Source organism: Rhinatrema bivittatum, chromosome 11 (genome assembly GCF_901001135.1).
Source record: "Rhinatrema bivittatum chromosome 11, aRhiBiv1.1, whole genome shotgun sequence".
NCBI lineage: Eukaryota > Metazoa > Chordata > Amphibia > Gymnophiona > Rhinatrematidae > Rhinatrema > Rhinatrema bivittatum.
Genome location: NC_042625.1, coordinates 85,655,225 through 85,668,528, shown reverse-complemented (window position 1 = coordinate 85,668,528; position 13,304 = coordinate 85,655,225). Strand labels below are relative to the sequence as shown.

The window sequence follows — 13,304 nt, the reverse complement described above, 5'->3', positions numbered from 1 at the left end:
CAGCGTCTGAGTCGGCACCTCCTGTCTGCAGTTGCTCTCATAGCGTCTTCCAATGGTTTTATTCCTATCCCCTAGATACAAGTCAGGATTATCAAATCAATTCTGTATTGTTACCTGCACTACTATCATTCCAAAGCAGGTAGTGATTCATACAGTCAGTTTAACATGGTTTAAATCAGTTTAATGTGGGTTATATGAAAAATGGTTTTATTTTAAAATCTACAGTTTAAACAAGGAATTTGTGTATTCTATATGCATCAGCTATAAAACTAGATGTTACATAGCCGAAGCGAGAGAATCTTGGAAGAAATTGATAGTAGTGTTTGATATGTAGGTGTCAGGTTTGTTATCACATTCGAATACACTGACATTACCCAGATGCAAGAATATCTCTTTAGCAGCTTTGTAAAACAGCTTCATTGACAGATTAAGTGATCAGGCTTCCCCAGAACAGAAAACTGTAAGCAGTGTTGCGTCATCCCGCCAGTTATTGCTCACCAAATGGTTCTCAGCGCATTTTTCTCTTACATCTCATGGTCTGGATTGGTATCCATATTCTCCTTTAACTGTAGATGAACCCATAGATGGTGCTCAGGGGGGCCATAGATGGGGGATCCGTGCACATGTTGCAATCCACTTTAACTTCAGAATCAGAACACGTCTTTGTGCCTCAGGTTAACGTCCACGGAAGCGATTCCCAAGAGCAGATTCCTGGCGCTGGGTTCCAAATTCCGTTACAGTGGCCGAACACAAGCCCAGACTCGGCATGCCAGTGCCTTGATTGACAGACCAGCTCCACAGTTTGAACGGACGGCGAGTAAGCGAGCTTCCAGAAGCCTTGATGGAGGTAGGTGCCTTCAGCTTATCATATTTCTGGAATTATGTACTTTGAATCAAAAAGACGGCCTAGTTTATTGACATGAATGAAACTAAAGAAAAAGTCAAGGATTTTATTTCACATTATAGAAATGCTGGATTTTCAGATTTCATCGGAAGTGAAATGCATTCCAAGTATATATGTTAGTGAAAATAAACTAGCATTCTTGGAAATTCTGTAAAGTAGATGCAGCTTCATTCTAGTGCAAAAATAAATTGCAAGAAGCGCTGGTCATATGATACTTTAAGTTGATGTACGCTTAGTTCAGTTAGCAATTAGAAAATGGACTGTTCCCTCCCAGCCGATCAGAATGGAGCTTCTGCCTTTATTGTATGTATTAGAACATTTGCCAGTTACAGTGACTAGTATCTGTAGGAAATGTATTAGGAAATATCTGAAAACTGTTTGTTTTATTACAATTTTCAGATATTTTACTTTTAATTTTCAATAGCACTAGTCCCCTAAACTTAGCATTATAATTGAACTTTTACTAAACAATTGTCTCTTTGATGATTGATTCACCCTGGCTTTCCTGGTTCTCATTGCATTGCTGTAACCATTGGGTAGGGACTTTCGTTTCCAGTTTTCATTTTCTTGGAAATTTCAAAGTTTTATAACAAAAAAAAAAAAATCCAGTGGAAAATGATTTTTCCACTGATTTTTCTCCTGTGTGTTATAACAGTCATTTTTCCCACTGACTTTTTTTTTTTTTGTTGTAACATTGAAATTCCCAGGAAAAATAAAATAAAAATTGAAAACAAAGGTCCCTACCATTAGACCATGCCTCCTCCCTGGTGTACCTTTTTTGCTGGTTCAATAAAAGTTCGCACAATCTACAAAGAACTCTGTATTTTCCAGGACCAAACTGACCAGAACGCAACTTTACTTTGCAGTACTAAAAGATATGATGTAATTGAAATAAATTCCTTAATCATGCTATTTCTCAAAACATGTTTTAGAGTGTAGTAGAAATAGATTCTTTTGGTGTATTGTTTGCTGAAAGTCATTGTCTAGAATATGTAGGTAGAATCTAGAATATGTAATTGATGTTGTATTTACCCAAAATATGAATTTAGACCCAGAATGGGAATATTGACCCAGAATCTGAACGCAGATTTTGAAAACTGTTGTGATCTTATTTTGGAATGACGGTATATAAAATGCCTAAATACATAAATAAAATTGTCTCTGCCATCGACCCTTGGTGTTGGGTATTTAGCTCTTTTTGTCATTATATTTGTTGCCAATAAAAGCTCTGTCTAGGATTATTTCTTCAAATACTTTTAAACCACTAGCCATAACATTATATCAATTTGATGCTGATATTCTCCGAAGGCAAGTGGGATGTCAGTCTTCACTTGTGGGTGACGACCCACCTGATGGAACCTGGCTCGGACTGTTGTGCCACACATCCGCATAGGGACCCCTTCATTCTCTTCTTTTCTGTGGAGCCCACGAGTCAAGATGTTTTGCTCTCCTGCTTGTTGTGGTTTTTCTCTGGTGAAATTTGCAGGTTTGTTCGTTGCAGGGCCCCATGGTCTTTTTTTCTCTTCCTGTTAGTTCAGAGATCATTTAGCCAACAGTTATTCTGGTCCAAAAGGACAAGTTGCGATGTTCTGTATTAACAAGCAGGGAGGTGCAGGGGATTACTCCCTGTAACAGGAGATTGTCCCAATGTGGAGCTGAGCCATCTCTCAGGGGCTGATCCTCAGGGCCGCATACCTGGCAGATATGGAAAATATCTTGGTGGACTGACGGCATCAGATTCTGGCACCCATGAATGGTCCCTGGACTAGGGGAGAGGGGGTAGCAAACAAAATATTCTGCGAGTGGGGAATATCTGCAGTGGGTCTGTTTGCATCCTCTCAGAACAGGGAAGCTCCAATATTGTGTCCCAGGAAAAGGGCACAGGGCAAACTGTCCCCAGGTGGTTTTGCCCTCAGTTGGGGCAAGGGTCTGCTGTATGCGTACCTTCTCATACTGCTAGTTGCGAAGTCTCTGTTGAAGCTGAGGGGTTTTCATAGCCCCCTTTTTTGTCTGAGACAGATTTGGTTCCCATTCCTCAGGAGGGATATCCATTAGGGAACTAATCAGACTGGGGAGTTCCCTAGTTCCCAACACTCAGGATCATGGCATGTTGTGTCATTCCAACATCAGGTCACTCGCTCTCCTTCAGTTATACCCAGGCGGGACTGAATTTGGTGGGTCACGTCAAGGCTAATTCTGTCTGAGCTATTCACGCTGCGTTTGGACAGGGATTCCTGATACAACAGTAGGTTTGGCCCGTCTATACTGTGAAATCTGTTTGGGGTGTAAAATCCAACTCCACTCCCTCCTAGGGCCCGTTGTTTTTGTTCCAGGCCTCCCCTCATAGGTAAGAGATATAAAAAGGGGAAAAAAAGGCTTGTTGCCAACAAAAAATAGTTTGTGGTGCTTGTTGGCACTTTATAGTTTATATCCCTTTTTTCGTTCAGGGCAGTCTGTAGCTAGATATTCCCCACGTATGAGGACGGTCATCCTGCTTGTCCCCACAGAAAGCAGAGTTGCTTATCTGTAATAGGTGTCTGTGAGGACAGCGGGATGGAAGTCCTCACAAAACCTGCCTGCTTCCCCTTGGAGCTGGCTTCTTACAATGCTAAGGAACAAGACTGATCCTTGGTATAGTGGCATGTTGCACCTACCCAGTGAGGCACGCTAAAAAAAAAATTTCTAGAAATTATGATTTAAAAGTTTCGGACCAAGTGCAATCGGTTGATGTCACCCACTTGTGAGGCCCGACATTCTGCTGGAGAACACCTACTACAGGTAAATAAATCTGCTTTCCATTCCTCTTTGGCTTTTGAGTATTATCTATTCAGTTTTATAATTAGAATTTTTGTAGTTCATTTGCTGAAAAACTGAATGGGAGAGCTCAAGGTTTATTTTCCATGCTCATGACATTTTCTGGCCGTGGGCTAGTGTTATTGTCAGATTTCATGAGCGGTGAGAACAACCTGAGTTTAATGAGCAGTAACTGGGAAGGTGAAAGTGACCAAAACTAAACATGTAAGAATGGTATATAGTGGTGTAGAAGGATTTAAATAAAAGTAAAGTTCTTTAACTTCCTGCTTATTCTTGTCATTTTCTGTATGTACTACACTAATTCTCCCTAGATTAAATGGAAAACATGTTGCCTTTACAAAGTAGTTTAGAGTTCAAGCAGATCCTGGTATGTAGACTCCTATCTCCAACCGCTTTTGTCTTTCCAAAAAGTGCCAGAAAGCAATAGCATAAAATCTGGAAAGGAAACAGGACTGCACCATAAACTTGAAGACTGAACCATGCTGTCAAGCTTTCTTCTATTGAAAGTAAACCCAACTGCTTGCTTCAAAACATGAGGGCTAGTCTAAATTTAATGGTAATAGAATTCACGACAGCATAAGATGAATGCAGAGGATTCTTAGTTGTGAAAAATTGGAAGACAGTAGTCTAGGGGATTAATGGAAAGGGCTGAGAACCAGGAAGGCCAGGGTTCAAATTTCATATCTACCATTGACTGTGTGACTTTGAGCAAGTCATTGTATCTTCCGTTGACTCAGATACCCACAGTGGAGGTAATTTTCAAAGGAGTTAAGTTCGTAAATGCAGCATACCATTGTTGTAATTTTTAAAAGTCATTTACTCTAGTAAAGTGCACTTACGCAAGTGAATCCTATGGACAGTTCAGTGGCACATATTGTAGCAATTTTCAAAAGCCCACTTAGAGTAAAGTTCATTTACATGTGTAAAATCCAATTTTAAGCATGTAAATGCTTTCAGGGCTTTAGATTGTAAGCTCTTTGAGGCAGGCACTTAAATCTGAATACTTATCAACCTTGTACAGCATTGCATAGGCTCAGTAGTGCTAGGAGGATTAGTAATAGTAGTTGTAAAATGTGAAGGGAAAGTAAAAAATCTACTGGAGCCTATAGCATTGTATCAGAAATAAAATTGGTCAGGTTTAGGTGGGCCTTACCGGCTGTCATAGTTCATAAAAACGCTACAGTCTAAGTTCAAGCTTACACAGACTTGTTACGTATGTACTGAGCAGCCTGTTAATATCTGCACAATTTCTTCAGCTAAACCTATGCCTCACAAAATTGAGTTCAGACCTGATGATGAGGATGAAGTGGTGATGGTTGAGGTCCCAGAGTCAAAGAATGAGGAACAATTCCCCAATCAGCCAGGTATCGCTTTGAGAGCTTTGGCTTCTGCTGCAGTCCTCTGCCTCCTTATTCTGTTCAGCTGAGATGGCTTTTATTCAGTTACCGAACCTTTTGTAATTGTTTGGCTGACTCTTGGCTTTCTTTGTTTCCTGTCTTTGTGGTGTGCAGCTAGTCTTCCAGTTTCAAAATGGCTGAATATTTAATTTTACTTTTCTCAAAGGACTCTTTTTTTATGTTAGAAAGTTGTAACTATACAGTTCTTGCTGCTGAACATTAACAGGATCTTTGGGATCGTCCTCAGTTCAAATAATGCTCAGGCTTAAAGCACAGTTTTTTCCTTGGTGATCCTCAGACTGACCAAGAATGTTACTACTGCTAAAGTCACATCTGGTTGGAGGAGTTAGGAAATCTGTATGATCATATGGTAAGACCTGCTAGAAGTGGCTCAGGAGGCAGCTGTTAATGTTGGCCTCTGTATAGGAAGGATTATGAGAAAATAAATAGGAAAATGCAGAGAACAATGTCTGAGGCTCTGCCATGTGAGGATAAACCTTTAAGAAATACAAATGTGCAATGGTTATAAATTTCATGGAATTAAATGTTAGTGAAAAAGTGTAAAATTTCTGATGCTTACTTAGGCTCTTAAGAGCACACACAAATACCAGGGCATCAGAATTAAATATCTTCATGAGGGAGACATATATTGTACAAGTATGATGCTAAAGTTGTTCAGGACAGGAAAAAAAACCCAGATACACCGGTTCTCGGCACTCTAGCATAGACATGGTTAAAAAAATTGTGTAATATGTCAATGCCAGTGTGGAAATAATATCTGAACCTTGTTAATCTAGTTATTCTTTCATCTAACGTGAATTGTGTTTTGTAAGTAAAGCCACCTTCACCGAGTCACATAAATGGGTCTCTTGACTATACATGGTGCTGAGCGTAACAAAATTCCTGAGCTATCTGGAAAAGAGGAGGAGGGGGAAGGGGGGGGGGGACTTCTGCACTGTGACAACTCCGCAGCTTTTCTCACTTCCCATTTTTTGCCAGGTCAGTCAGATGTTTTCCCACTTGCTCTGTGATTTCCCTTCAACATTTCACACTTCTTCTCTTGTCCTCAGAAATTTTTTTTTTTTATACGCTTAGTTCCCTAGTCACGTTTTTGGACCTTTTTTAAAGTTTTCTTTTCTTTTTCAGCATTCTCCCAATTCGACAGCCCCTCCTACCACTGATTTTTAGTATGAAGCAAAAGTCAGAGAGGTCTCCAATTGTTTATATTCATCTTGCAGGGATTTCTTCTCTGAAGGGAGGTGTTTTCTTCTTTTGATTTTACATTGTTGTTAGTTTCTTATGTCAAGCAATCAGGCCAGTGGCTTCATGTTCTTCCCAAATGCCACAGAAGATGTCCATCATTGACTATTGCAAAGTGTGTTGCATTTTTTAAAGAATTTCCATAATATTGTTGGCTCAGAATGTTATCCAAAGTATTTTGTTCCTGGAAGAACATGCTTATGTTTTCCTTCTGGGGTAACTTGAGCACATCTCCAAGAAGTTTATCTCAAAGGCTCAATGCATGACTCAGACAGCCAACCACAGCCATGCTAGTGGCCAGGCCTAACCAAAGAAGTCCTCAGCCTTTTTGACTTCTTACTCCAAGGATAGGCCCAAGAGTCGAGACACGTCTCAATCTGCCCATTCAACTCTGAGTAAAGATGCCAAAGACTCATGCCAAGATCCAAGACAGCAATCATCAGGTCTTGACGGATTTGTTTTTCGATTCTGCAAAAGCTGTTCCTCAGGAAAATAATAAAGTTGGAGTATTCCCCAAACAAAATCATACAAAACCAGAAATCATTACTGCACCCAAACATTTAGCCCATAACTTCCATGGTCTGTAATTTGATCTCTTGGTTTTTGTTTTTTTTTATGAAGTATGTCAAGTTCTTCTGCCTTATGGTTTTGGTATGAAAGCACAAAACAAATTGCTTGGTTGCCTTTTACATCTCTCAGAGTTCAAAATGAACTCAGAATACGCTTTAGTGCAGTTGGTTTTCAATAGACCTTATTTCTGTTCAGCTTTTATCAGATTCATGTAGGAGTACTTCAATTAGTCTGCCATCAAGACTCCTACTGTATAAACTAAGTTTATAAAACAATATCTATGTAAAATTACAATATCTATGTTAACCATTTGAACGAACCTTTTGAAAACTCTGTTAAACCTCGAAACTTTGTAAACCGTTGTGATGGCGAAACCGAATGACGGTATATAAAACTCGACAAATAAAAAATAAATATTGTGGGATATAAATATAATTTAATTCAGTTGATGAAAGTCCCTTTTCAGCTTTTGAACTTTTGAGCTCAAGTATCTGACCTTGAAGGTAATGGAGCTCCCTTGAGCTCACAGAGTCAATAAGCTCCAGGACCTAATGACTTATCCACCTTAAACCAGATTTTATCATCATAGAATTGTGCTCCACAGGCATCCCAAGTTCTTTCAACTTTGTCAGTTGTTCTGTCATCATTTTTCCCAGGCCATATGTCCAGGAGGTTGAAGCAGCTCTTCATACTTTGGATTTTAAGAGAGTTTCTGCCTTTTGACTGGATCAGACTGAAGCCTATAGAAATTTCACTCAGCGTTTCGCTTGTTTTGACCTGGTATTGTCATGACAAAATACACCAATTATAATTGAGTAGAAAACGACATCATCTTTTGTTACAATCGGTTAGGATTGATCTTACAGGGGCCTGTGAAGGCCCATTATGATATGGCCATAATGACATTGGTTGTCAATTTAACACCTGCCTCTGTTCAGATTTGTAAGGTTGTGACATAGAATTCAGTCTACACAATTGCATCACATTAGTGTCTGAACGCAGTCTGCTGTTAAGATAGTAGATTGGACATGGCCTTTTCTAGGGGTATCTTGGCTAGACTGGAACTAAGAGAAGCTGTGTTGCGGGAAGTCACTTCTAATCTTTTCCAGACAGCTTGATCCACTCGGCACCATGTGCAGTCATGTGACCCACTTGTGTGGTGGGTGAACTGGCTTCAGGTAAGTAACTTTTCTTTATAGACATCCATAAATACCTATGTCATGTAGCTATTAAAATTATAATTTACCGTATGAATCTAGGCAGCATATAACTTGGGCTTTACATTGGAATTATAGGAATTCTATAGCTAAGACCTGCACAAACCACTGGTGAAATGTGGAGTAAAGATTCAGCTGTGTTCAGTGTTGTAATGGTGGTCATTTGCTGAGAGGTGGCTTTTTAACAGATTGCACTTGTTTTCAGTCATGCATAGTTTTGAAAACATTGAAATGAAACCCGTAGTGGAGGAGATGGCGAGAAAAGAGGTGGCCTTTATAGAGGCAGAACCAAAATCAGTAATGGTGGAACAAATGCCCAGATGGCCAGGTACAGCTGTGATGACTTACTTCCTGCAGTGTGCTTGACTTCCCTTAAGCTTGCTTCTCCATACATTCTCAGACTAGCCACAAGAATTTTCCAGGTTCTGATCTTTCTTATTAGCCATAAGGGCTAGTGTTAATTATTATCATGAGCACTGACCCATCAGTGTTGTAAGGAGACTTTGGATCCATTTGTAATAATTTATCATATTGCATTCTGGTACTTGTAGTTTTATCTTCTTTCTTAGTAATTACAAGTTTAAAGTAATTAAAAGTTTGTCATAGTCACCATTTTCTTTAGAAGATTATGTTACAATTTTTTCTTTCTATAAGTCTATTACATATTCCTTATAATGTAATTTTGTGGTTTCATAGGAAAAGGCAAGAAGCATTTATAAGGTGTATAATATGTTAGTGCTAGTTTGCTTTGATTATAGTTAGAACATGTTTTGGGTTTTTTTTTTTCATGTTAAATCAGTCCCACCGCAAATAGATTTTACATATTAGCTGCATAGTTTTAATGCAGCAGTAACAAAGTATGACCTACAAAAGCAATTGCATCAGAGTAATAATTTTTAGAAGTTTGTTGTTCCTTTGTGCTGTGCTGCGATACATGTAGGTCTTTGTAAGGATAATGGGACAGACCAAGAAGATGAGTTTTCCTACTATAGCTTTGCTAAATTCTGATAGCCTCCGCTATAATAATTATGATTAAGTATTCAGAGCAACCAGGGAGGTGGCATTTTAATGCATACCTTGTTTTTAGCCACACGTAGTTTTGAAAACATTGAGATGAAACTCGCGGAGGAGGAGATGGAGAGGAAAGAGGTGGCCTTTACAGAGCCAGAACCCCAACAAGTATTTGTGGCACCAGCCCCCAGATGGCCAGGTATAGCTGTGATGGCTGCTTCTGCAGTGTGGCTGGCTTCCCTTAAGCTTGCTTCTCCATATCTTCTCGGAATAACCACACACAATTTCCCAAGTTCTGATCTTTGTTTTTTTTGCACTCAGTGTTAGCTCAATTGTTATGTGATTTAAACTTTTAGTATTAGTGATATACGTTTTATTTGCCATAATGGCCAGATGCTGGTCTGTTGGTTTTGCAAGAAGACTTTGGACCCATTTGCAGTATTCTGTTGTGCTTTCTTTCTTTGTGAAATTTGAAAGCCACTATTGTCTCATAGCAATCCTTTTGATTTTTTTGCAAAGCTTGAAGTTTTTTCTCTGCATGCATTACATACTCCTTATATTATTATTTGGCGTCCTAGGACGTGAGACAAGCAGAATCTGTGTGTGCTTTAGTTATAACTAAATCATGTTTTACTCTTTTGTTTTACCTGTTAAAATTGCCTCACATATGTCTTAACTGCATAGAATGTTTATGCAGCATAAACATATAAAAGCAATTGCATCAGAATACTACACTTTTTTAATTCTAAAGTTTTGCTTTTCCCATGAGCTGTATTTCAATACATGTACGTCTTTGAAAGAATGTGAGACAGACCAAAAAGGCATGCTTGCCTGTTACAGCAATGCTAAATTGTGATGTGTTAACTGCTGTAACTATGAGTGATTGCTTTTTAATGCATGCATTACTTGTTTTAGCCACATATGGTCTTAAAAACTTTGAGGTGAAGCCAACAATGTTTTCATTGGGTTGGCTCCTAGCCCCCTCCACTGTATATAGTATTTATTCTATTTTATTGCACTTTATATATTTATTCTCCGTTCACCCCTTCTTTATTTTCCTACTCCAAGTTAAGGCTTCCTTGTTATAATGTAACTGTATGCTCTGTATCTCTTGTTGATTGGTTAATTGTATATTCTACTTAGTTCATTGTAAACCGAATTGATTTGATTTGTATCAAGAAATTCGGTATATAAAAGCCTTAATAAATAAATAAATAAATAAATAAAAACAGAGAAGGAGAAAGTGATGGTATCCTGTGCGTTAGCTTATCCATGCAGTAATGCTAATCTTAAGCTTGTTTCTCTACACCTCAGCAAAATAACCATGCACAATTTCTCAAATTTTGTAAACCATTGTTTTAATAGCCAAAGGGAATTGTTCTAGATTCTAATTACTGGTTATTTGAAGATAGTAATTCTATCTGATCATTTTAACATGCATTTTAAATTTATTTTAGGATATGAGCTCTTAATTCTCTCGTAAGGAATATTAGAGTTATTGTAGAGTGAATTAAATGCCTGAACAAGTCCCATTGCTTAGACCAGAGGTTCTCAACCCAGACCTCGAGACACATCTAGGCAGTCAGATTTTCAGGATATCCACAATGAATATGCATGTGACTGCCTCCATTGTATGCAAATCTCTCATATGCATACTCTCTATGGATATCCTGAAAACCTGACTGGCTGGGTGTGTCCTGAGGACTGGATTGAGGACCCCTGCTGTGGAAGGTAGTAGCTTGAAATGTATGAACTATTTGTGGTCATATTACATTTACCTGACATTCACATTCATGGTCTCTAGGTAAATGTTTTGAAAATCTCTGCCATATCTTGGGAAAAGGTTATGTCTTTATTTTATTGGCATAGTGTCAAACTAGAGGAGATGCACTTATAAACTGAATTATGATTTGTTTGTTTTATGTTTGTATCAGATGCTACTTTTGTATTTTGGCATTGTTTTGGAACATAAACACCTATGAAAATCCCATGGATCCCTCTGTTTGTTAGAGTCAGAGATAAGAGTCCCACTTTAAAGTATATAAACAATGTGATAAAACTGAGGACCCGCTTTGACAAGGCCTGGCTACCAATACAGCACGATCTATGGTTGGCTCCCTAGGCCTTTTTAGTTAACTTCAAGGTCAGCTTTGAACTAGATTTGCACTGTTCTGTCCAGAATTTATAGGTTACTGAGTTTTTCAAAATCAGTTAATTTTTTTTAAACATATTTCTTGGCCACCATGCAGAAAATTGATTAGGTACTTTCCAGGTTTTGTTCTTAATTTCTTTGTCAATAGGCCTTATACATCTATCTGGGTGTTGCACAGATCTGTTCATGCATTCATTTCAGTTATACAAATTTAATTACACACAAATAATATATCATCTACATAAGACCATAAGACTTGCCATACTGGGTCAGACCAAGGGTCCATCAAGCCCAGTATCCTGTTTCCAACAGTGGCCAATCCAGGTCACGAGTACCTGGCAGGATCCCAAGGGGTAAAAAGATTCCAAGTTGTGTATCCCAAGAATAAGCAGTGGATTTCTGCAACTCCACCTAAATAATTGTTTATGGACACTTCTTCCAGGAAGTTATCCAAACCGTTTTTAAACGCAACCACACTAATAACTTTCACTAAATCCCCTGGCAACGAATTCCAGAGCTTAATTATGCATTGAATAAAAAAATATTCTCAAAAGACAAGCAGGATGGTAGTCCTCACACATAGGTGACATCATTGGATGAAGCCCGGACCGGAACTTTGACCTCAAAGATTCTAGAATTTTCTGACATGCCCTGCTGAGCATGTGCAGCTGTAGTTATTACCCTTACCCCCTAGGCAGAGTCCCTCAGTCTCTTTTTTTTATTTTTTTTCTGTAGCGCTATGTGGTTGTGAGAGCCATGTGCAATGACCGCTGCTGCTGTCCCCTGGTCCTGGCCTTCAAGGAGATGCACTGATTCAAAAAGAATCGAGGCTCCAGTTCAGTGATAAACCTACAAGAAATGGCGTCCCAGGGGCTTCCCCACAAAGATAATTTCTAACATGAGAGGGTTCGAAAGACATTCATCTTCTGAAGAAGAAGACTCCTGACACTACTCTCTTGGTATCCACTCCCACAGGGGTTCAACCAGGAACACAGTCTTAAGTCAGTCCTGTTGTTCTCTCCACAAGGGAAACACAGACATACCCATTTACTAGAGAGCAACTAGAAGAATAGTGCCCTCCGCTGTAAAAGCACGCTGACAGTACTCATACAGTAGTATTCCATTCTACGGATGTTGGCGCACCTAAGAACCCACCCACCATGCTTGTGGATAGAAACCCATGGCACACCCGTTAAGAGTCGATGGCAGCTCACTGCCAAAAAGCAATCTCTGTGTGTGTGATGGCGTTTTCCTCGCCAGTTACAAAACAGACGAAGAGGCTGATAACTTGATGTGATGATGGCAGAACCCTAGCATGGCTGTGTAATGCACAGAAAGGAAGAATGCCCCTACCAGCACCGAGACACTTGGAGTAGATGCCCCGCTGTACCCGACCACACATGCTGTGCTCCACTGTCCCACTAACTCCAAATGGAGTGGATAGGAATAGTATGACAGTGGATCCCCAGTACCACTGGGGCTCTGATTATGGCATTCTGGTGGGTGGCATTCTACAATGTCGCCCCCATGGTACCCCCAGTACATGATAACACTCCAAGAGGATGAACACAGGCCTTGAAAATTGCACTGGGAATGGTTCACCGCTGTTTCCCTCATGGAACGGCAGCAGCGAAGTCCATGGTGACCAGCGATGCCCCTGGTGCTCTGCGGTTATGTCCTGCAGCATCTGACCATGCCCACCATGGTGACAACACCTTATAGGGCCCATAGCACTCTCTCACTCAGCGATAATGAATCACATCAATGGCATCAAACAATGCTGCACCCAGGGCATTGATGGCGCTTGACCGTGTCATGATCAGTTCAACTGTGTACACTGTATCAACTGGCTTGCCTTTATCCACTTGTATATTTACCCCTCAAAAGAATGTCGCAAATTGGTGAGGCAAGACTTCCCTTGGCTAAATCCATGTTAGCTTTGTTCCATTATTTTATTTATTTCAGATTTTTATATACTG

The 13,304-nt window shown here is 39.6% G+C and overlaps 1 protein-coding gene and 1 long non-coding RNA gene across 13 annotated transcripts in view; one reads left to right on the top strand and one right to left on the bottom strand.

Moving 5' to 3' along the window:
• EPB41 (erythrocyte membrane protein band 4.1) overlaps window positions 1-13,304 on the top strand; it is a 210,797-nt gene that overhangs the window by 129,225 nt on the left and 68,268 nt on the right. For 6 of the 11 annotated variants that reach the window (XM_029571504.1, XM_029571509.1, XM_029571508.1 and 3 more), the window contains exons 11-14: window positions 675-847; window positions 4,975-5,082; window positions 8,368-8,490; window positions 9,250-9,372. In XM_029571504.1, coding sequence (XP_029427364.1) covers window positions 675-847; window positions 4,975-5,082; window positions 8,368-8,490; window positions 9,250-9,372 — 527 coding nt within the window. The remainder of the gene's footprint in view (window positions 1-674; window positions 848-4,974; window positions 5,083-8,367; window positions 8,491-9,249; window positions 9,373-13,304) is intronic. The other 5 variants (XM_029571512.1, XM_029571511.1, XM_029571510.1 and 2 more) reach the window with 2 other exon arrangements.
• LOC115073237 overlaps window positions 1-13,304 on the bottom strand; it is a 52,099-nt gene that overhangs the window by 35,221 nt on the left and 3,574 nt on the right. The window lies entirely within an intron of this gene.